Below are 25,505 nucleotides of genomic sequence, written 5' to 3'. Positions count from 1 at the left end.
ACTTGTCCCCAACTATGTTTAGCCTCAATCTTTGTTTGGATTATTCCCCAGTTTATAAGATAGGAGCCTATGTTTTATTGTATATTCACATGAGAAGTATAAAGTGCTATGTGCCTTAAATCAATCAAACCTGTGGTCTGTCCCACATTAGCATCCACATATGGTGCAAACAAGGTAAGAGAGGCTCAAAGAGACCTGTTAAGATTTTTTCTATTTTAAGGAAAAGCTTTAAATAAAAGTGTTAAATCCTCAAAGTAGGAGAATATAGAGGGGAGAAGCAACCTAGGTGTTTTAACTCTTTCTCCGCCCATGTTCCTCCCTCTGCAGGATTCCAAACATGCATTTGCCCTTGCACAGACTATTCACTAAAAACATCATGAGTGTCACTTAAGGACTTTCTATACTCTTCTAGTGATCATGGGGAGGCAGGAGCCTTCTACAACCAATTCAAGGTGTTCAAGTAAGTTTTACTCAGAGTAGACCCATTGAAATTAAATTAAAGTTAGATATGTTCATTAATTTCAATGGGTCTACTCTGAGCAGGGATACAATTGGATACAGCCCACTAGTTTTAATTTTTAAAGCTCTTCATGGCCTTAGACCTGATCACCTAATAGGACCATTTCTCCCCATATCTTTCTCCCCTACAATTAAGATCTGCATCAGATCCCCTGCTGCATGTTCCATCGCTATCTGAGGTCAAGTCAACCTCAGCAAAGACCTGGCCTTTTTGGTGATTGAATGTTCATCAAAGCACATTCCTGATGGCTTTCAGAAGAATCTGGAATCCTTTTTTAATTCATAATGGCATTTGGGAGCTGAGATCAGTTGAGTTGGGTATTTATTGCTGCTGCTTTGGATGTTTTACTTGTTTGTAATTCAGTTTTCATAACATTTTAATTATGATGATAAGCAACTGTAAACACAGAATGAGGAGAAATACGAATATTTTAAATAAACACAGACACAGAGAAATACAGGTGTAGCCATGGTTCAACTTAGCATGGCCATAGTACATACCCAAAATAAAATCCTCTTCTCTGCTTTGAAAAATCCAAATTGGCCCCTGTAGACAAACCCAGAGAGAGAAGAGGAGAGGAGATCTGTGGTGAAGGCAGCCATCAAGCAGCAGAAGAACGTTTGCCAGGCCAATTTGATATCCCAGAAAGAGGCTACCTCCTCTAGTGTAAACAGAAGTCCACCAACTGGGGCATGGAAAACAGAGGCAATCCCTGCTCCTGCACCAGCTGTAACAAAATTCCTCCTATATCAAGGGGGGAGGGTATGGAGGGTTACAATAATAGATTTTCAGCACCATCTCATGTTTATGAACTTTTGATAAGCAAGCTATACTCTTATCTTTAGATAACAAAACATAGATAAATAATTGCTTTATCACAGGGAAGGACTGTGGCCCAGTGATAAAGCATCTGCTTTGCATGTAGGAAGTTCTAGATTCAATCCCCGGCATCTCCAGGTAGGGCTGGGAGAGAACCTTGCCTGAAATCCTGGAGAGCCATTGATGGTCAGTGTGTAGACAATACTGAGCTAGATGAACTAATGGTCTGACTCAGTATAAGGCAGCTTCCTATGTTCCTAAGATGAGCTTGAGAGAAGTGTTACCCTTAGACATTTTCTGGAAGTAAAGTCAACATGATTCTGCTTTATGACACATGCAGTGCTTCTAGATTGTTGCTATTTTCAGGTGGGATTCAGTCATATCCCAGCAAGTTTAGGTTGATTGGAAGATTTGGTTGAACAAACCTGCTTCCCCAAAAGTGATGGGGAAATGCAGTGGAAAGTGTGGGATAACACTTGCTTTGATGCAGCAGCATCCAATCTCTCCGCAAACAAATCAGAGTGAATCCTCTGAATGCCAGTGACATCTAATCTCCCTGCAAACAAATAAACAGGTCGTCTGGAAGTGCCCATAGAGATGGAGATAGGAAGGATGAAAATGGAGGTCTGTCTGAAATCTGCTACCTGTAGCTGCTCCGTCATGATGCTTCATAGTAAGTCCGGCCCTTCTGGGAATAGTGCATTAGGGCCAGGAAGAGTAATACCCAAATCTATTCTTTGAAGGCAGACTTCAGGTTTGTGGTATCCGCTTTGTTTTTTTACTAGATGTCTAAGGTACACCAAGCAGAGACAATTGCCAAATAGTGGTTTAGGGGACAGAACCAATTACCTGCTGCACTCCCAGAGCCATAAACAGTATAGGGATGAGTTGCATATAAAAAGACAAATCTAGATTGGAGTTGCTGAAGATCAGTGATTCTAACACAAAACTCTGAGGCTGGGTACACACTTACTTGGTCAATATAATATTTTACATGCAATGAACAGACAGGCTGAGAAGTGTGCACAAGACCTGTTGTGGAAAATAACTGGACATGCAATTTTACTTGGTGTTGCGTATTTTTAGTTAGTTATTTTACAGATTTAAAAACCACTCCACAGCCAGAAGCTATTGAAGCAGTGTGCAATACAATAAAATGAAATAAAATGGAAAAGACACAAACTTTAAAAATCATAAAACCATTTATATAAACTCTAAAAACAGTAAAACCTTTTCTAAAATTATACAGTTAATATATATACCATAAATTGACTGGGTCACACTTCAGGGAAAGCCTTCTTAAAACAATAGCCTCCTAAACTTCAAGATGCTAGGCACCTGTTTAATTTAGCTGGAAACTGATTCCAGACGGCTGGAGCTGCATCACTAGAAGCTGGGTTTCAAGTACAAACTAAACATATCTCTGGGGCAAGAGGTCGTCGCTGCAGTGCCCCATCTGAGAAGCACAGTTGCTGGGCAAGGCAGTTCCTCAGATATGTTCTGGGCTTTAAATACTAAAAACCAAACACTGAACTGCAGCAGGTAGTATATTGGCAGCTAGTACAGCTCCCTCAGCAGAGCTGTTATATGGTGTCAGTGGGATGCCCCAATCAACAACATCTGTTGCATTCATCTGCAGCTTCTGGGTTAAGCTCAAGGGAAGCCCTACAAAGAGTGCATTGCAGTAATCCAGTCTTGAAGTTACCAATGTCAGGACCACAGTGGCCAAGCTATCTCAGTTCAGGAATGGATGTTGCTGTCTCACTAATTGAAGATGGTAAAAGACACTCACAGCTACCATGGCCACCTGTGCCCCAAGTGACAAAAATGGATCCAGGAACACCCTCAGAGTGTAGCCCTATTCAGAACAGCTAACTGACATCTCCCAGATATAGGAACCATTTACCCACAAGGACATAGTCTTGCCATGGTTTAAATTCATCTTATTGGGCCTCATCCAGCCCTTCCTGTGCCCACAGTCTGCACCACTACTTCTAATTCTGATGTTGCAGAGAAATAGAATTGTGCGTCATCAACATATTGATGATACTTTGCTCCGAATCCCCTAATGAATCATGCTGCTGAAATGAAGAAAGCTTGGGGTTGGGGCAGGTAACCAGTGGTGGATTTTGGGTATGGAAGGCCTAGGAGCTCTGTTCAGTATTCAGAACAAATACCTGGGCTCAGATACTTTATTTCTAAGTATATATCTTTTGCACCTGGTTCTGGATGGTGGATCATGGGGTTCCAAAGGGAAAAAAACAAAGCAGATCCTGCAAGCCTGAAGTCTGCCTAGCCCAGGTCTACAATTAATGGCATGAGCTCTCCAAGATTTCTGGAGATTTCAGACAAGGAACATTCCCAGCCCTACCTTGAGATGTTGGGGATAGAGCCTGGAACTTCTGCATACAAAGCTGATGTTCTGCCACTGAGCTATGACAATTTTTCACATATTTCAGTAGGCTATGTAAAAGCAGTCTTATTCAGTCTGTCAAGCTGAATCAACCCCAAGTCCTCTGGTAGATAGACACTCAAGGACCAATGTACTGGATTGTGACCCAGATCAGGTGGATTCAAGTTGCCATGGGGAATTTAATGAACACGCAAAGATACTTCTGAAATCTGTGCCAGTGGTCATGGGGCAAATTTCTTCCATAAGTAACAGCTTAAGAAACATTATCTCTAAGTTATTTCACTAATTGCTGAGGCAAGTTAAAAGGCAAAATGTATCATGTTTATTTGGGCTGTCTCGTTATCCTTGGGCCACAGATAGTTTGTAATAGTTTTTTGTTTGGAGATACAACAAACATTATGGTCAAAGGCACATGTTTTATTTACATATTTTCATAATTCACTGTTTTAAGACTATGGAACTTGATCATTCAAACCTTTCCAAATGCAAGCTTGACATGAACAATAACACTGGTATAACAGATCCAGTTAAAAATAAGACCTTCCAGGGCACCCCACGGATTTGCAGATGCCAACATTTCACAAATAGAAGATTAAGTGTTTGCAATTCATGCCCATACTGCAAGATCTGATTATTTATCACATCCAAGTATCTTGAAAATACGTTATTTTATACAAAAGTAGCATTCTCCATGTCACATTGCATGAAATCATTTCATGTGAGCAACATCCATTTAAAAATCCTGTGACCATTTTGAATGGAAAGTTCTGCTTGTGCATGCTCTATAATTGAGTAAGCCAGCCACTATTCAAACATATGCCAGAAGGCAATTAAGAATCAAATGAAGAGTCTTAAACCTGACTTCTTCTATGCATTTAACAAAGCAGTTTTACATTATTCTTTTTTGTCCAGAATGATGGTGCTCAAAAGTGCAGCATTACCAGGTCTCCCTAATCAAGCTTCTCCAATCAAGACAAACACCCTTGGGAGGTGTGTTGTTATTCTGGCACAAAGAAATAACTACATTGTCTCCTTAAGCACAACTCCAGACTCCATTCCACTCCATTCACATACATGCACTAGAGATTAAGCCCCAATGACCACCATGTGTCTTATTTCCAGGTAAACATGTGCAGGATTCCACTGTAAAGTGAAATGTGGCATTTGCTGAGGGAAAGTTGTCTGGATTCTTTGCATTCAAAAGGATCACAGGAACTCTCATTTCTAAAAAAAAAAAAAAGGTCAATACAATTCTTCAACAACATAGCCATTAAGGCCAGAGTCCAACACTGCATGTACAGACTTCTGCTCATGCAATGGGACTTCACCTTCCTCTCCTCCCCCCTGCAGCCCCCATGCTCCCCCCAAATGTGTGGGGGCTGCAGGAGAGAGGAGAGGAACATAAAGTCCCATTGCACGGATGGACAGCACTGAATACAGCCTTGTGTTTGCATGCAAGACACCATTACAGTTACATGTTTCTATTCTTAGTTTTATACGTTATTCAAATTAAGGCATATTCAGTAACTGTAATATATATATTTGATAAGTTTTCTTACTTGTCAGCTGAGTTCCAAAATCTGGTGAAGGAGGGGAGATGAATTCCAAGAATCTCTGGCTTGAACTGACTCAATCCATATCCTATTATTGCACTGGAAAAAGTATTTCTAAACATTAATGCTATTTTTAATTTACTGATTGACACATTTTAAAATTAAAGAAACCAAATTATTAGAAGGCACAGAGCTACAAAGATTCATTCTTTAGCTTATGGGTTATTCTTCTAAAATTGTATGTGTGTGTTATTTATATAAGTGGGGCATGCAACAAAGTATTGCAGAGTGGAGTGTGCTTATTCAGGGTGCCAGCCGGATAGTTAAGCCCTTTACAAATATTCTCAATTCCATTCCCCCCCTTCCAGTACACACATACACACAGAGAGAGTGTTCAGTAGTCACCAAGCATGCTCAGTCCTCATAGGGCTGTTAGAGTTTCTTTTCGAGAGCTTTTTTGTACTTCTGCAAACTTGGGAGTTCTGCTGGTGTCTCCCTCTTGTGTATGGATAGAGCTCTTTTGGCTATATAAGAATCAACATTTACAGAATGCGTTCACTATGACTATATGAATATACTCTATTAGCTTAAGAGAAGCACTCATTCAAAGCATTTTCACACATGATACTTAAACCATCTTTGAACCTCACTCCTGCTATTTGTGGACATGAATGTTGTTAATGTGAGACAGAAAGTGAAAGGGGCCTATTTTAAATCCAATGTATATTTTAATCAATTACCAGAGCTTGGAAGTAATTAGTTATAAAAAAACAAATTACTTATAATTCATTACTTTTTTGAGGAACGAGTGGGTAATTCCTTTACATTTTGATTGTAATAGAAAGAGGAGTAATTTTATTACTTTTGAGGAGTAATTGTAATGTTTCCAGCATTATTTTTGGGCAATACTTGGGGGGGAGTGTGATGTTCTTGCTTGTAGGGTAAATATGGTAAGTGCTGTTTATATAGAAGACATATGGTAAATGGAGTGAAAGAGGAGGGGGGAGTACATGAGCAGTAGAATGCTGGATGATTGGCTGAGCGTTTGAATGGCTGAGAGTATAAATGGAAGAATGACAGTTGAATCAAGGTGGATGTTAGTAGGGTGGAGAAGAAGGTGTTTGGTGGGTGGATGTTAGTAGGGTGGAGAAGAAGGTGTTTGGTGGTGGATGTTGGGAGTGTGGAGAAAGAGGTGTTTGAGGGTGGAGGTCAGGAGTGTGGAGAAAGAGGGAGTTGGAGTTCTGATTAATAATAAGTCAAGTACAAAACAGGAATAGATGAAACCATACGCTTGTGAAACATTCTAAAACTAATCTTGTTATTTCTGATATTTTATAAATACTTATTTGGTTTACCAAAGGCCTGATCCTTGGCTGGGGGATATACATACCAGAAGGGAGGGCAAGGTAATTACCAAGGCTGAACAGAAACAGTATCTAATGGTGGCAGCGGTGAAGGGAGGAATAATAACAATTCAAGTATCCAGAGCAACCCAGAGTTGTATGCCTTATCTATAAAGATACAAGGGGGTTGGGAACAGCATAAGCATGCAGTCACAAAAGTAACCAGCTAGAGAGAGACTCAGGCAAAGTCTCTGGGAGTATTGGTTATAGGACGTGACTGGTGGTGCTGCCTAGCAGGGGGATCTAGTGAGATCTGTGCTAGAGCGGAGTGAGAAACCATATAAAGGACGGTCTGGACTGGTGGTATCCCTGGTGGTGCCTAGTGAAAGGCAGTAGCCACAAGCAGGTGGGAACCTGACAGGGAGAATCAGGGAAGGACGTCACATGTGGTGGCTGTAGCGGTGGGATACGAACAATAGAGAGTCCGTAAAAGTGGTGTGGCTAAAAGAAATAACAAATAAAGATTACTTGTGAGAGTGACTGGCAAAGAGTGTGTGGCAAGGTGTGAGTGAACTCCTAAAACATGGCTGAATATATAAAGATGAAAAGAGAGGAGCTGGTGGAGAAGTGCATAACATTCAATTTACCTCACGAGGGTAAAGGGGTAGATGAATTGCAAGTAGCACTGATAGCATTCACATCTGTCTAACAAAAACAACCTGTCAGAGAAGAGAACCCAGAAGGGTATTCAAGCAATCCCACTTATATAGAGTATTTAAGAGAGAAGTTGAGAAAGGAAAGTGAGGAAAAAGATAAGGACAGAGAGATTGAGATGATGAAACTGAGGATGGAGATTGGGGAAAAAGAAAAGCAGCGGGAGTTGGAAATTGAGAGAATGAGAGTGGATGCTGAAATACATGTGGAAAAGTTAAAATTTGAAAAAGAGAAGTTTCATTCTGATGAAACAAGAAAGGACAGAAATGAAACAAAGATAAAGGTTACACCAAAAGATTTTGCAGTGTTTGAGCCTGGACAAGATCCACAAATTTACCTCAACACCTTTGAAAAGGCAGCTCAAATGTGGGGGCTACCGGAGGATAAATATATGCAATATTTATCAAATCTGATCAAAGGGGAATTGGCAGAGGTATACCAATATTTCCCCTCAGACAGGCCCGTCACATATGCCGAGTTTAAAGAGGCAGTGTACAAAAGATTCAGACTGGGACCTGACTACTTTAGGAAGTTATTTCGAAACTGTCAGATCCAAGCAGGGAGGTCTTTTGTTGAACTGGGAGCAAAATTGATCGGCAAATTTGGAAAGTGGATGGGAAGTGCCAAAGCTCAGTCAATGGAAGAGGTGAAAAGCCTCATGATACTGGATCAATTATACCATCAGTTACCACCAGAAATAAGGCTCCTTGTCAAAGACCGTTCCCCTACATCTGTTCAAGAGGCCGCAGAGTTGGCAGACCACTTTGCCTCCAATAGAACTGGCTGGGTGGGGAAAACATCAAGAGAGTTTAAACCCAGACCATATAATGGTGGCAGAAAGGATGTGGTACCACAACGATTGAGTCCTCCAATCATAGAATCATAGAATCATAGAGTTGGAAGGGGCCTTGTAGGCCATCGAGTCCAACCCCCTGCTCACAGCAGGAAATCCACAGCTAGAGCATCTCCCGCAGATAGCTGTCCAGCCTCTGCTTGAAGACATCCAGTGAAGGGGATCCCACCACCTCCCTAGGCAGTCGGTTCCATTGCCGAACCGCCCTTACTGTCAAGAAGTTCCTTCTAATGTCCAATCTGAATCTACGCTCCTGCAACTTAAAACCATTAAACCTAGTCCTACCCTCTGGGGCAGCAGAGAACAAATCTGTACCCTCCTCTATGCGACAGCCCTTCAGGTACTTAAAGAGTGCAATCATGTCACCCCTCAGCCTTCTCTTCACCAGACTGAACATGCCAAGTTCCTTCAACCTTTCCTCATAAGACTTGTTCTCCATACCGGCTATCATCCTCGTCGCCCTCTTCTGGACCCGCTCTAACTTGTCTATATCTTTCTTAAAATGAGGCGCCCAGAACTGAACGCAGTATTCCAGATGAGGCCTGACCAATGCAGAATATAGTGGGACTATTACTTCCCTCGACCTGGAAACTATAGCTCTGTTTATGCAGCCCAAAACCACGTTTGCCTTTTTTGCCGCAGCATCACACTGCTGGGTCATGTTCAACTTGCGATCCACTACAATTCCAAGGTCCTTCTCACACGCACTACTGCTAAGCCGGGTATTTCCCATCTTGTACCCATGCATTTTGTTTTTGTGGCCTAAATGCAGAATCCTGCATTTGTCTTTATTGAATGTCATTTTATTAATTTCAGCCCAATTTTCTAGTCTATCCAGGTCCCTTTGGATTTTATTCCTGTCTTCCATTGTGTTAGCTATCCCTCCCAGTTTCGTATCATCCACAAACTTCATAAGGCTTCCCTCCACCCCATCGTCTAAATCATTGATAAAAATGTTGAAGAGTATCGGCCCCAGGACAGAACCCTGTGGCACTCCACTCGAGACCTCCTTCCAGTCCGAAGCAGAGCCACCGATGACCACTCTTTGAGTATGGTTTTCCAACCAGTTGTGAATCCACCTGACAGTATTTCCATGTAGTCCGCATTTGACTAGTTTGCTAATCAAAAGGTCGTGGGGGACTTTGTCAAACGCTTTGCTGAAATCTAGATAGATGACATCTACAGCATTTCCACCATCTACTAAGCCCGATCAAAAAAAGAGATGAGATTAGTTTGACAGGATTTTTTCTTGACAAACCCATGCTCGCTCCTTCTAATCACAGCATTGTCATCTAGATAGTTGCCAATGGACTCTTTTATTATCCGTTCTAATATCTTTCCTGGTATTGAAGTCAGACTGACCGGCCTGTAATTCCCCGGATCTTCTTTTTTACCCTTTTTAAAGAGCGGGATGACGTTTGCCCGTCTCCAATCCTCCGGCTCCTCTCCCGTTCTCCAGGATTTCTCAAAGATGATGGCAAGAGGTTCCGAGAGTACATCCGCAAGTTCCTTCAATACTCTGGGATGCAGTTCATCAGGCCCTGGAGATTTGAACTCATTTAGGTTAACTAGGTATTTCCTGACTATCTCCTTATCAATCTCGAACTGCAGTCCCGACCCCTTACTGAGATTGCTACCGATGCAAGGTTGCACACTGTTCCCGTTTTGGGAGAAAACGGAGGCAAAATAGGTGTTGAGCAGTTCTGCCTTTTCCTCGTTATCTGTCAACATTTTGCCATCCTCATTGAGCAGCAGTCCCACTGTTTCCTTGGTCTTTCTCTTGCTTCGAATATATCTGAAAAACCCCTTTTTGTTGTTCTTCGCTTCCCTCGCCAGCCTCAGCTCATGCTGGGTTTTAGCTTTCCTTACGCTATTCCTGCAAGCCTGAACTGCTCGTCGGTACTCTTCCTTGCTGATGCGTCCTTCCTTCCATTCTTTATACATGCTCTTTTTTACTTTTACCTCCTCCACCAGTCTTCCGTGTAGCCACATTGGCTTTTTCCGATGTCTTCCATTTTTCTTCCTCTTTGGAATTGTTTGCAATTGCGCTTTTTGTAATACGTTCTTCATGAACTCCCACGCGTCTTGGGCTCCTTTTTTCTTTAGTCTATCTAGCCACGGGATCCTACCCATCATTTCCCTGAGCTTGCTAAAATCGGCTTTCCTGAAATCCAAGGTCCATGTTTGACTATATTCTTCTTTGGCTTTCCCCAGAATCCTGAATTCCAGCATTACGTGGTCACTTTCCCCGAAGGCACCGACCGCTTTAATTCCCGTGACCAATTCGTCCATGTTAGTTAAGATCAGGTCCAGGATTGCCGATCCCCTTGTTCCTTCTTCTACTTTTTGAAAGAGGAAATTATCAGCAAGGCCCATCAGGAATTTGTTGGAGGCTTTGTGCTTCGCAGAGTTTGTCTCCCAGCAGATATCCGGGTAGTTGAAGTCCCCCATCACTACTACTTCTTGCCTCCTTGAGATTTCGAAGATTTGTTTGAGAAAGGTCTCATCTACCACCTCTTCCTGGCCAGGGGGACTGTAGTAGACACCTACTACCATGTCGGTTTTATTTGTTTCTCCATTTATTTTTACCCAAATGGTCTCTACCTGACCCCTTTGTTCGCTCTCTTGGATTTCCATAGAGGTGTATTTGTCTTTGATGTATAACGCTACTCCCCCTCCTTTTCTGTTGCTTCTATTCTTTCTGTAGAGTTTATATCCTTGAATGGCTATATTCCAATCATGGGAGTCATCCCACCAAGTTTCTGTTATCCCTATGAAGTCATATTTGCCTTAATGCACTAAGACTTCAAGCTCCCCTTGCTTGTTTCCCAAGCTTCGTGCGTTGGTATATAGACAGTAGAAGTCTCTTTTGTCCCGATTGGATTCCTCCGTTAATATACCGTGAGCTTTGCCGTGCATCCCTTTCTCCCTCGCAGTGTCTGCTGTACCCTTCAAATCGTTGCATTTACAACCCGCTGTCTTTGGATCGGTATTTAAGCTATCATCTCCATCCCCCAGAGGCTTTAGTTTAAAGCCCTCTTGATGAGTTTTGCCATACTTCTGCCAAAGAGATTCTTCCCAGTTCTCGTGAGGTGCAGCCCATCTCCTGCCAACAGTCCCCCCTCCAAGAAGCTTAGACCATGGTCCCAGAATCCAAACCTTTCCCGTCGACACCATCTGCGTAACCAGTCGTTGACCTGCAGTATCTTCCTTTCCCTTTGTAGTCCTCTATCTTTCATGGGAAGAATTGACGAGAAGACCACCTGCGCCCCCAAATGCTTGACCTTCCTACCCAGAGCCTCATAGTCCGAGGTGATCTGTTCCAAGGTGTTTCTGGCCGTGTCGTTTGTGCCCACATGGATGAGGAGAAAGGGGTACCTATCTTGTTTCCCAATGAGCCTCGGCAGGTTGTCAGCAACGTCCCGGATGCGCGCCCCAGGGAGACAACAGACTTCCCGATTCATTTTGTCCGGCTGGCATACCGGCGCCTCTACCCCCCTGAGCAATGAGTCTCCAACCACCAGCACCCTCCTCTTTTTGCCGTGAGTGGTGGTTGCATCAGCCTCCTTCTTCTGGGGTGTGGAGTCTTCCTTTGCAGTCAGTGTCTCTTGATGCAGTTGAGTTTGTTGAGGCTCTTCAGGGGTGCTGTCTGCTGAGAGACGCTGAAAGCGATTTGTTAGTTGCAGCAGTTCTGACTCCCTCCTGTTTTTCCTTGCCCTTACAGTGACAGTCGTCTACAGGGATTTGTTGCTGTTGCAGTCCTGTTCTTCCTTGTCACTTTCTTCCTGTACTTTGTGTCGCTCCCTTAATTCCTCTTGTGTTCTATCGAGGAAGTCCTCATCTTCTCTGATAAGTCGCAGGGTGTCTATGCGTTGCTGCAGCCCCCTAACCTTTTCTTCTAGGAGTGCCACTAATCTGCACTTGCTGCAAGTGTAATCGCATCTGGTTTCCGTTAAGAAGATGAACATAGCGCACATGTTGCAGGTGACAATAAAGTATGAAGGGCACAGGACACCCCAGAGTGGATCTGTGTACCCTAAAATGGAGGAGAAATTATGTTATAAATGTGGTAGACCGGGGCACCTACATTTTCAATGTGAGGTTGCCAACCCCATTGGTAATCCTGCTCAGGGAAGGGCAGTGAAAACAGAACCGAGGGAGTTAGAAACGAAGAAGGTTCAGTTCTGCCAGATAAACTGGACAAATTTAAAAGACTTTGATTTGAGTCTGAGGGAAGAAGTGAGTGTGCAAGGGGCAAATTATTGGGCATTGCTTGATACTGGTGCCGCTCAGACATTACTGAGGCCAGATTTGATAAAATCTCAGGAAATATTACCTCAGGAAACGGTGACAATCCAAGGAGTGAGGGGTGAACCAGAAAGCATACCCATGGCCCTGATAAAATTAAAGTGGAGAGGAAAGGAGGAAATATGTAAAGTAGGTATTAATGCCCAACAACAAGAACCAGTGATACTGAGAAGAGATGTTATGGGGGCACAAGGAAAAATATATGTGGTGACCAGACAACAACTTGGCAAAGCAACAGAAACCATGTTAACAGAGGCCGAAGAAAACAGGGTAGAACCTGTTATCGAGCCTAAGGTCGCCATAGCAACCCCTGGCAGGCCTGCTAAAAGAGACAAACTGTATCGAATGGTCTCTAGTGAAGAGGCAGAGCAGTTCAGGGAAGAGCTGGATAAGGATGCAAGTTTGAAGCAAATGAAGGACCAAGCCCTTACACAAAAGATTCCCTTTACTGACAATCTGAGGAATCAAATTGTGTGTGAGAATGGGATTTTATATAGACTGTGGATGCCTGCTGAGAGAGAGAATGAATGTGAACCAGTGAAACAATTGATGGTACCTAGCAAATACAGAGCCAGATTGCTAGAGGTAGCCCATGATGTCCCATGTGCAGGGCATCTTGGAATAAAGAAGACCAAGAAAAGATTGGCTGCACACTATTATTGGCCAAATATTTCTAAAGACGTAAAACAATATTGTTTATCTTGTGACATATGCCAAAAGGTGGGGAAAAGTGGAGTAAAGACAAAAGCACCATTGAAGCCCCTTCCTATAATAGGACAGCTCTTTTATAGAGTGGGAATAGATTTGGTGGGCCCTTTTTCCAAACCCACAAGGCATGGCAAGAAATATCTATTGGTGGTGGTGGATTTTGCCACCAGATACCCAGACGCTGAAGCACTAAGATCCGTGGAAGCCCGTGTAGTGGCAGAGGCTTTATTAAAAATCTTTATGAGACTGGGTTTCCCTCATGAAGTGTTGACGGATCAAGGCAGTGTATTCATGGGAGAAGTGATGCAATGTATGTGGAAGTGTTGTGGTCTAAAACATTTAAAGACAACTACTTACCATCCAGCAACCATTATCTCTACCATAGATCTGTGTAAAGGATTTTGGCAGATGGAATTAGACGAGCAATCCAGAGCCAAAACTGCCTTCAGTACACCAGATGGGTTATATGAGTTTGTGACTTTACCCATGGGACTAAGGAACTCACCAAGTTCTTTTCAGAGACTAATTAATACTGTGTTGCGAGGCATGCCAGATTTCGCAGTGGCCTATATAGATGATGTGGCCATTTTCAGCAAGTCGGTGCCTGAGCATGTCCAACACCTGACAGCAGTATTAGAGGCATTTAAGAAAGCAGGGCTAACAATAAAAGCCAAGAAATGCCAGTTTGGGTTGAATGAAGTGATCTATTTAGGACATAAGGTGGGGAATGGGAAAATAACCCCCTTATGGAGCAAAGTTGAGACAATGCAATCATGGCCCATCCCCTTAACTAAGAAACAAGTTAGGGCATTTTTAGGTGTGGCTGGTTTTTACCGTAAATTTGTAAAAGATTTTGGGGAAATCGCAACCCCCTTGCATGAGCTAACAAGGAAAAAGTGTGCTGAGCGTGTGGTGTGGATGGATGAATGTCAAAAGGCTTTTGACCTTCTGAAGCAAGCCTTGTGCCAAGGGCCTGTATTAATAGCACTAGATTACGAGCAACCATTCATCGTGGCTACGGATGCGTCGGACCTAGCGCTGGGAGTCGTCTTGCTACAAGAGAGAGGAGGCACCAGACATCCAATGGCATATCTTAGTCGCAAACTGACATAGAGGGAGAAGAATTATTCGTTGGTCCAAAAGGAGTGCCTAGCGGTCATGTGGGGACTGAGCAAGTTGCGCCCATACGTGTGGGGACGAAGATTTACAGTGACGACGGATCATCGAGCATTGTTATGGTTACAGACTATGAAAAATCATAACACTATGCTGCAGAGGTGGTCCTGGGCTCTACAAGATTACCAGGTGGACTTCAAGTTCATAAAAGGCAAGGACAATGTATTGGCCGATGGACTTTCAAGGCAGGTGGCCGGGACTGCAGTGACGTGACCCAGACGTGGGTGCAAAAAAGACATTTTCCCCAAAGAGACTTGTTTTTTATTGTTAATGCGTCGTATGAATCCTAGAGCAGGAATAATACTTTGCTGTTATTTTTAAGGGGGGGGAATGTGATGTTCTTGCTTGTAGGGTAAATATGGTGAGTGCTGTTTATATAGAAGATATATGGTAAATGGAGTGAAAGAGGAGGGGGGAGTACATGAGCAGTAGAATGCTGGATGATTGGCTGAGCGTTTGAATGGCTGAGAGTATAAATGGAAGAATGACAGTTGAATCAAGGTGGATGTTAGTAGGGTGGAGAAGAAGGTGTTTGGTGGGTGGATGTTAGTAGGGTGGAGAAGAAGGTGTTTGGTGGTGGATGTTGGGAGTGTGGAGAAAGAGGTGTTTGAGGGTGGAGGTCAGGAGTGTGGAGAAAGAGGGAGTTGGAGTTCTGATTAATAATAAGTCAAGTACAAAACAGGAATAGATGAAACCATACGCTTGTGAAACATTCTAAAACTAATCTTGTTACTTCTGATATTTTATAAATACTTATTTGGTTTACCAAAGGCCTGATCCTTGGCTGGGGGATATACATACCAGAAGGGAGGGCAAGGTAATTACCAAGGCTGAACAGAAACAGTATCTAATGGTGGCAGCGGTGAAGGGAGGAATAATAACAATTCAAGTATCCAGAGCAACCCAGAGTTGTATGCCTTATCTATAAAGATACAAGGGGGTTGGGAACAGCATAAGCACGCAGTCACAAAAGTAACCAGCTAGAGAGAGACTCAGGCAAAGTCTCTGGGAGTATTGGTTATAGGACGTGACTGGTGGTGCTGCCTAGCAGGGGGATCTAGTGAGATCTGTGCTAGAGCGGAGTGAGAAACCATATAAAGGACGGTCTGGACTGGTGGTATCCCTGGTGGTGCCTAGTGAAAGGCAGTAGCCACAAGCAGGTGGGAACCTGACAGGGAGAATCAGGGAAGGACGTCACATGTGGTGGCTGTAGCGGTGGGATACGAACAATAGAGAGTCCGTAAAAGTGGTGTGGCTAAAAGAAATAACAGATAAAGGTTACACCAAAAGATTTTGCAGTGTTTGAGCCTGGACAAGATCCACAAATTTACCTCAACACCTTTGAAAAGGCAGCTCAAATGTGGGGGCTACCGGAGGATAAATATATGCAATATTTATCAAATCTGATCAAAGGGGAATTGGCAGAGGTATACCAATATTTCCCCTCAGACAGGCCCGTCACATATGCCGAGTTTAAAGAGGCAGTGTACAAAAGATTCAGACTGGGACCTGACTACTTTAGGAAGTTATTTCGAAACTGTCAGATCCAAGCAGGGAGGTCTTTTGTTGAACTGGGAGCAAAATTGATCGGCAAATTTGGAAAGTGGATGGGAAGTGCCAAAGCTCAGTCAGTGGAAGAGGTGAAAAGCCTCATGATACTGGATCAATTATACCATCAGTTACCACCAGAAATAAGGCTCCTTGTCAAAGACCGTTCCCCTACATCTGTTCAAGAGGCCGCAGAATTGGCAGACCACTTTGCCTCCAATAGAACTGGCTGGGTGGGGAAAACATCAAGAGAGTTTAAACCCAGACCATATAATGGTGGCAGAAAGGATGTGGTACCACATCGAGTGAGTCCTCCAATCATAGAATCATAGAGTTGGAAGGGGCCTTGTAGGCCATCGAGTCCAACCCCCTGCTCACAGCAGGAAATCCACAGCTAGAGCATCTCCCGCAGATAGCTGTCCAGCCTCTGCTTGAAGACATCCAGTGAAGGGGATCCCACCACCTCCCTAGGCAGTCGGTTCCATTGCCGAACCGCCCTTACTGTCAAGAAGTTCCTTCTAATGTCCAATCTGAATCTACGCTCCTGCAACTTAAAACCATTAAACCTAGTCCTACCCTCTGGGGCAGCAGAGAACAAATCTGTACCCTCCTCTATGCGACAGCCCTTCAGGTACTTAAAGAGTGCAATCATGTCACCCCTCAGCCTTCTCTTCACCAGACTGAACATGCCAAGTTCCTTCAACCTTTCCTCATAAGACTTGTTCTCCATACCGGCTATCATCCTCGTCGCCCTCTTCTGGACCCGCTCTAACTTGTCTATATCTTTCTTAAAATGAGGCGCCCAGAACTGAACGCAGTATTCCAGATGAGGCCTGACCAATGCAGAATATAGTGGGACTATTACTTCCCTCAACCTGGAAACTATAGCTCTGTTTATGCAGCCCAAAACCACGTTTGCCTTTTTTGCCGCAGCATCACACTGCTGGGTCATGTTCAACTTGCGATCCACTACAATTCCAAGGTCCTTCTCACACGCACTACTGCTAAGCCGGGTATTTCCCATCTTGTACCCATGCATTTTGTTTTTGTGGCCTAAATGCAGAATCCTGCATTTGTCTTTATTGAATGTCATTTTATTAATTTCAGCCCAATTTTCTAGTCTATCCAGGTCCCTTTGGATTTTATTCCTGTCTTCCATTGTGTTAGCTATCCCTCCCAGTTTCGTATCATCCGCAAACTTCATAAGGCTTCCCTCCACCCCATCGTCTAAATCATTGATAAAAATGTTGAAGAGTATCGGCCCCAGGACAGAACCCTGTGGCACTCCACTCGAGACCTCCTTCCAGTCCGAAGCAGAGCCACCGATGACCACTCTTTGAGTATGGTTTTCCAACCAGTTGTGAATCCACCTGACAGTATTTCCATGTAGTCCGCATTTGACTAGTTTGCTAATCAAAAGGTCGTGGGGGACTTTGTCAAACGCTTTGCTGAAATCTAGATAGATGACATCTACAGCATTTCCACCATCTACTAAGCCCGATCAAAAAAAGAGATGAGATTAGTTTGACAGGATTTTTTCTTGACAAACCCATGCTCGCTCCTTCTAATCACAGCATTGTCATCTAGATAGTTGCCAATGGACTCTTTTATTATCCGTTCTAATATCTTTCCTGGTATTGAAGTCAGACTGACCGGCCTGTAATTCCCCGGATCTTCTTTTTTACCCTTTTTAAAGAGCGGGATGACGTTTGCCCGTCTCCAATCCTCCGGCTCCTCTCCCGTTCTCCAGGATTTCTCAAAGATGATGGCAAGAGGTTCCGAGAGTACATCCGCAAGTTCCTTCAATACTCTGGGATGCAGTTCATCAGGCCCTGGAGATTTGAACTCATTTAGGTTAACTAGGTATTTCCTGACTATCTCCTTATCAATCTCGAACTGCAGTCCCGACCCCTTACTGAGATTGCTACCGATGCAAGGTTGCACACTGTTCCCGTTTTGGGAGAAAACGGAGGCAAAATAGGTGTTGAGCAGTTCTGCCTTTTCCTCGTTATCTGTCAACATTTTGCCATCCTCATTGAGCAGCAGTCCCACTGTTTCCTTGGTCTTTCTCTTGCTTCGAATATATCTGAAAAACCCCTTTTTGTTGTTCTTCGCTTCCCTCGCCAGCCTCAGCTCATGCTGGGTTTTAGCTTTCCTTACGCTATTCCTGCAAGCCTGAACTGCTCGTCGGTACTCTTCCTTGCTGATGCGTCCTTCCTTCCATTCTTTATACATGCTCTTTTTTACTTTTACCTCCTCCACCAGTCTTCCGTGTAGCCACATTGGCTTTTTCCGATGTCTTCCATTTTTCTTCCTCTTTGGAATTGTTTGCAATTGCGCTTTTTGTAATACGTTCTTCATGAACTCCCACGCGTCTTGGGCTCCTTTTTTCTTTAGTCTATCTAGCCACGGGATCCTACCCATCATTTCCCTGAGCTTGCTAAAATCGACTTTCCTGAAATCCAAGGTCCATGTTTGACTATATTCTTCTTTGGCTTTCCCCAGAATCCTGAATTCCAGCATTACGTGGTCACTTTCCCCGAAGGCACCGACCGCTTTAATTCCCGTGACCAATTCGTCCATGTTAGTTAAGATCAGGTCCAGGATTGCCGATCCCCTTGTTCCTTCTTCTACTTTTTGAAAGAGGAAATTATCAGCAAGGCCCATCAGGAATTTGTTGGAGGCTTTGTGCTTCGCAGAGTTTGTCTCCCAGCAGATATCCGGGTAGTTGAAGTCCCCCATCACTACTACTTCTTGCCTCCTTGAGATTTCGAAGATTTGTTTGAGAAAGGTCTCATCTACCACCTCTTCCTGGCCAGGGGGACTGTAGTAGACACCTACTACCATGTCGGTTTTATTTGTTTCTCCATTTATTTTTACCCAAATGGTCTCTACCTGACCCCTTTGTTCGCTCTCTTGGATTTCCATAGAGGTGTATTTGTCTTTGATGTATAACGCTACTCCCCCTCCTTTTCTGTTGCTTCTATTCTTTCTGTAGAGTTTATATCCTTGAATGGCTATATTCCAATCATGGGAGTCATCCCACCAAGTTTCTGTTATCCCTATGAAGTCATATTTGCCTTAATGCACTAAGACTTCAAGCTCCCCTTGCTTGTTTCCCAAGCTTCGTGCGTTGGTATATAGACAGTAGAAGTCTCTTTTGTCCCGATTGGATTCCTCCGTTAATATACCGTGAGCTTTGCCGTGCATCCCTTTCTCCCTCGCAGTGTCTGCTGTACCCTTCAAATCGTTGCATTTACAACCCGCTGTCTTTGGATCGGTATTTAAGCTATCATCTCCATCCCCCAGAGGCTTTAGTTTAAAGCCCTCTTGATGAGTTTTGCCATACTTCTGCCAAAGAGATTCTTCCCAGTTCTCGTGAGGTGCAGCCCATCTCCTGCCAACAGTCCCCCCTCCAAGAAGCTTAGACCATGGTCCCAGAATCCAAACCTTTCCCGTCGACACCATCTGCGTAACCAGTCGTTGACCTGCAGTATCTTCCTTTCCCTTTGTAGTCCTCTATCTTTCATGGGAAGAATTGACGAGAAGACCACCTGCGCCCCCAAATGCTTGACCTTCCTACCCAGAGCCTCATAGTCCGAGGTGATCTGTTCCAAGGTGTTTCTGGCCGTGTCGTTTGTGCCCACATGGATGAGGAGAAAGGGGTACCTATCTTGTTTCCCAATGAGCCTCGGCAGGTTGTCAGCAACGTCCCGGATGCGCGCCCCAGGGAGACAACAGACTTCCCGATTCATTTTGTCCAGCTGGCATACCGGCGCCTCTACCCCCCTGAGCAATGAGTCTCCAACCACCAGCACCCTCCTCTTTTTGCCGTGAGTGGTGGTTGCATCAGCCTCCTTCTTCTGGGGTGTGGAGTCTTCCTTTGCAGTCAGTGTCTCTTGATGCAGTTGAGTTTGTTGAGGCTCTTCAGGGGTGCTGTCTGCTGAGAGACGCTGAAAGCGATTTGTTAGTTGCAGCAGTTCTGACTCCCTCCTGTTTTTCCTTGCCCTTACAGTGACAGTCGTCTACAGGGATTTGTTGCTGTTGCAGTCCTGTTCTTCCTTGTCACTTTCTTCCTGTACTTTGTGTCGCTCCCTTAATTCCTCTTGTGTTCTATCGAGGAAGTCCTCATCTTCTCTGATAAGTCGCAGGGTGTCTATGCGTTGCTGCAGCCCCCTAACCTTTTCTTCTAGGAGTGCCACTAATCTGCACTTGCTGCAAGTGTAATCGCATCTGGTTTCCGTTAAGAAGATGAACATAGCGCACATGTTGCAGGTGACAATAAAGTCTGAAGGGCACAGGACACCCCAGAGTGGATCTGTGTACCCTAAAATGGAGGAGAAATTATGTTATAAATGTGGTAGACCGGGGCACCTACATTTTCAATGTGAGGTTGCCAACCCCTTTGGTAATCCTGCTCAGGGAAGGGCAGTGAAAACAGAACCGAGGGAGTTAGAAACGAAGAAGGTTCAGTTCTGCCAGATAAACTGGACAAATTTAAAAGACTTTGATTTGAGTCTGAGGGAAGAAGTGAGTGTGCAAGGGGCAAATTATTGGGCATTGCTTGATACTGGTGCCGCTCAGACATTACTGAGGCCAGATTTGATAAAATCTCAGGAAATATTACCTCAGGAAACGGTGACAATCCAAGGAGTGAGGGGTGAACCAGAAAGCATACCCATGGCCCTGATAAAATTAAAGTGGAGAGGAAAGGAGGAAATATGTAAAGTAGGTATTAATGCCCAACAACAAGAACCAGTGATACTGAGAAGAGATGTTATGGGGGCACAAGGAAAAATATATGTGGTGACCAGACAACAACTTGGCAAAGCAACAGAAACCATGTTAACAGAGGCCGAAGAAAACAGGGTAGAACCTGTTATCGAGCCTAAGGTCGCCATAGCAACCCCTGGCAGGCCTGCTAAAAGAGACAAACTGTATCGAATGGTCTCTAGTGAAGAGGCAGAGCAGTTCAGGGAAGAGCTGGATAAGGATGCAAGTTTGAAGCAAATGAAGGACCAAGCCCTTACACAAAAGATTCCCTTTACTGACAATCTGAGGAATCAAATTGTGTGTGAGAATGGGATTTTATATAGACTGTGGATGCCTGCTGAGAGAGAGAATGAATGTGAACCAGTGAAACAATTGATGGTACCTAGCAAATACAGAGCCAGATTGCTAGAGGTAGCCCATGATGTCCCATGTGCAGGGCATCTTGGAATAAAGAAGACCAAGAAAAGATTGGCTGCACACTATTATTGGCCAAATATTTCTAAAGACGTAAAACAATATTGTTTATCTTGTGACATATGCCAAAAGGTGGGGAAAAGTGGAGTAAAGACAAAAGCACCATTGAAGCCCCTTCCTATAATAGGACAGCTCTTTTATAGAGTGGGAATAGATTTGGTGGGCCCTTTTTCCAAACCCACAAGGCATGGCAAGAAATATCTATTGGTGGTGGTGGATTTTGCCACCAGATACCCAGACGCTGAAGCACTAAGATCCGTGGAAGCCCGTGTAGTGGCAGAGGCTTTATTAAAAATCTTTATGAGACTGGGTTTCCCTCATGAAGTGTTGACGGATCAAGGCAGTGTATTCATGGGAGAAGTGATGCAATGTATGTGGAAGTGTTGTGGTCTAAAACATTTAAAGACAACTACTTACCATCCAGCAACCATTATCTCTACCATAGATCTGTGTAAAGGATTTTGGCAGATGGAATTAGACGAGCAATCCAGAGCCAAAACTGCCTTCAGTACACCAGATGGGTTATATGAGTTTGTGACTTTACCCATGGGACTAAGGAACTCACCAAGTTCTTTTCAGAGACTAATTAATACTGTGTTGCGAGGCATGCCAGATTTCGCAGTGGCCTATATAGATGATGTGGCCATTTTCAGCAAGTCGGTGCCTGAGCATGTCCAACACCTGACAGCAGTATTAGAGGCATTTAAGAAAGCAGGGCTAACAATAAAAGCCAAGAAATGCCAGTTTGGGTTGAATGAAGTGATCTATTTAGGACATAAGGTGGGGAATGGGAAAATAACCCCCTTATGGAGCAAAGTTGAGACAATGCAATCATGGCCCATCCCCTTAACTAAGAAACAAGTTAGGGCATTTTTAGGTGTGGCTGGTTTTTACCGTAAATTTGTAAAAGATTTTGGGGAAATCGCAACCCCCTTGCATGAGCTAACAAGGAAAAAGTGTGCTGAGCGTGTGGTGTGGATGGATGAATGTCAAAAGGCTTTTGACCTTCTGAAGCAAGCCTTGTGCCAAGGGCCTGTATTAATAGCACTAGATTACGAGCAACCATTCATCGTGGCTACGGATGCGTCGGACCTAGCGCTGGGAGTCGTCTTGCTACAAGAGAGAGGAGGCACCAGACATCCAATGGCATATCTTAGTCGCAAACTGACATAGAGGGAGAAGAATTATTCGTTGGTCCAAAAGGAGTGCCTAGCGGTCATGTGGGGACTGAGCAAGTTGCGCCCATACGTGTGGGGACGAAGATTTACAGTGACGACGGATCATCGAGCATTGTTATGGTTACAGACTATGAAAAATCATAACACTATGCTGCAGAGGTGGTCCTGGGCTCTACAAGATTACCAGGTGGACTTCAAGTTCATAAAAGGCAAGGACAATGTATTGGCCGATGGACTTTCAAGGCAGGTGGCCGGGACTGCAGTGACGTGACCCAGACGTGGGTGCAAAAAAGACATTTTCCCCAAAGAGACTTGTTTTTTATTGTTAATGCGTCGTATGAATCCTAGAGCAGGAATAATACTTTGCTGTTATTTTTAAGGGGGGGGAATGTGATGTTCTTGCTTGTAGGGTAAATATGGTGAGTGCTGTTTATATAGAAGATATATGGTAAATGGAGTGAAAGAGGAGGGGGGAGTACATGAGCAGTAGAATGCTGGATGATTGGCTGAGCGTTTGAATGGCTGAGAGTATAAATGGAAGAATGACAGTTGAATCAAGGTGGATGTTAGTAGGGTGGAGAAGAAGGTGTTTGGTGGGTGGATGTTAGTAGGGTGGAGAAGAAGGTGTTTGGTGGTGGATGTTGGGAGTGTGGAGAAAGAGGTGTTTGAGGGTGGAGGTCAGGAGTGTGGAGAAAGAGGGAGTTGGAGTTCTGATTAATAATAAGTCAAATACAAAACAGGAATAGATGAAACCATACGCTTGTGAAACATTCTAAAACTAATCTTGTTACTTCTGATATTTTATAAATACTTATTTGGTTTACCAAAGGCCTGATCCTTGGCTGGGGGATATACATACCAGAAGGGAGGGCAAGGTAATTACCAAGGCTGAACAGAAACAGTATCTAATGGTGGCAACGGTGAAGGGAGGAATAATAACAATTCAAGTATCCAGAGCAACCCAGAGTTGTATGCCTTATCTATAAAGATACAAGGGGGTTGGGAACAGCATAAGCACGCAGTCACAAAAGTAACCAGCTAGAGAGAGACTCAGGCAAAGTCTCTGGGAGTATTGGTTATAGGACGTGACTGGTGGTGCTGCCTAGCAGGGGGATCTAGTGAGATCTGTGCTAGAGCGGAGTGAGAAACCATATAAAGGACGGTCTGGACTGGTGGTATCCCTGGTGGTGCCTAGTGAAAGGCAGTAGCCACAAGCAGGTGGGAACCTGACAGGGAGAATCAGGGAAGGACGTCACATGTGGTGGCTGTAGCGGTGGGATACGAACAATAGAGAGTCCGTAAAAGTGGTGTGGCTAAAAGAAATAACAGATAAAGGTTACACCAAAAGATTTTGCAGTGTTTGAGCCTGGACAAGATCCACAAATTTACCTCAACACCTTTGAAAAGGCAGCTCAAATGTGGGGGCTACCGGAGGATAAATATATGCAATATTTATCAAATCTGATCAAAGGGGAATTGGCAGAGGTATACCAATATTTCCCCTCAGACAGGCCCGTCACATATGCCGAGTTTAAAGAGGCAGTGTACAAAAGATTCAGACTGGGACCTGACTACTTTAGGAAGTTATTTCGAAACTGTCAGATCCAAGCAGGGAGGTCTTTTGTTGAACTGGGAGCAAAATTGATCGGCAAATTTGGAAAGTGGATGGGAAGTGCCAAAGCTCAGTCAGTGGAAGAGGTGAAAAGCCTCATGATACTGGATCAATTATACCATCAGTTACCACCAGAAATAAGGCTCCTTGTCAAAGACCGTTCCCCTACATCTGTTCAAGAGGCCGCAGAATTGGCAGACCACTTTGCCTCCAATAGAACTGGCTGGGTGGGGAAAACATCAAGAGAGTTTAAACCCAGACCATATAATGGTGGCAGAAAGGATGTGGTACCACATCGAGTGAGTCCTCCAATCATAGAATCATAGAGTTGGAAGGGGCCTTGTAGGCCATCGAGTCCAACCCCCTGCTCACAGCAGGAAATCCACAGCTAGAGCATCTCCCGCAGATAGCTGTCCAGCCTCTGCTTGAAGACATCCAGTGAAGGGGATCCCACCACCTCCCTAGGCAGTCGGTTCCATTGCCGAACCGCCCTTACTGTCAAGAAGTTCCTTCTAATGTCCAATCTGAATCTACGCTCCTGCAACTTAAAACCATTAAACCTAGTCCTACCCTCTGGGGCAGCAGAGAACAAATCTGTACCCTCCTCTATGCGACAGCCCTTCAGGTACTTAAAGAGTGCAATCATGTCACCCCTCAGCCTTCTCTTCACCAGACTGAACATGCCAAGTTCCTTCAACCTTTCCTCATAAGACTTGTTCTCCATACCGGCTATCATCCTCGTCGCCCTCTTCTGGACCCGCTCTAACTTGTCTATATCTTTCTTAAAATGAGGCGCCCAGAACTGAACGCAGTATTCCAGATGAGGCCTGACCAATGCAGAATATAGTGGGACTATTACTTCCCTCGACCTGGAAACTATAGCTCTGTTTATGCAGCCCAAAACCACGTTTGCCTTTTTTGCCGCAGCATCACACTGCTGGGTCATGTTCAACTTGCGATCCACTACAATTCCAAGGTCCTTCTCACACGCACTACTGCTAAGCCGGGTATTTCCCATCTTGTACCCATGCATTTTGTTTTTGTGGCCTAAATGCAGAATCCTGCATTTGTCTTTATTGAATGTCATTTTATTAATTTCAGCCCAATTTTCTAGTCTATCCAGGTCCCTTTGGATTTTATTCCTGTCTTCCATTGTGTTAGCTATCCCTCCCAGTTTCGTATCATCCGCAAACTTCATAAGGCTTCCCTCCACCCCATCGTCTAAATCATTGATAAAAATGTTGAAGAGTATCGGCCCCAGGACAGAACCCTGTGGCACTCCACTCGAGACCTCCTTCCAGTCCGAAGCAGAGCCACCGATGACCACTCTTTGAGTATGGTTTTCCAACCAGTTGTGAATCCACCTGACAGTATTTCCATGTAGTCCGCATTTGACTAGTTTGCTAATCAAAAGGTCGTGGGGGACTTTGTCAAACGCTTTGCTGAAATCTAGATAGATGACATCTACAGCATTTCCACCATCTACTAAGCCCGATCAAAAAAAGAGATGAGA

The 25,505-nt window shown here is 44.1% G+C and overlaps 1 protein-coding gene across 1 annotated transcript in view; it reads right to left on the bottom strand.

Moving 5' to 3' along the window:
• The window catches only part of LOC133377364 (chloride channel protein C-like), a 159,697-nt gene that overhangs the window by 110,265 nt on the left and 23,927 nt on the right, over positions 1-25,505 (bottom strand). Inside the window, exons 5-6 of the mRNA XM_061611327.1 lie at positions 5,312-5,404; positions 1,021-1,264 (exon numbers count right to left, since the gene is read on the bottom strand). Of these exons, the coding sequence (XP_061467311.1) occupies positions 1,021-1,264; positions 5,312-5,404 (337 nt within the window). The remainder of the gene's footprint in view (positions 1-1,020; positions 1,265-5,311; positions 5,405-25,505) is intronic.

This window comes from Rhineura floridana, chromosome 1, assembly GCF_030035675.1.
Source record: "Rhineura floridana isolate rRhiFlo1 chromosome 1, rRhiFlo1.hap2, whole genome shotgun sequence".
Classification (NCBI taxonomy): domain Eukaryota; kingdom Metazoa; phylum Chordata; class Lepidosauria; order Squamata; family Rhineuridae; genus Rhineura; species Rhineura floridana.
This window is presented reverse-complemented; position numbering and strand designations above follow the sequence as displayed.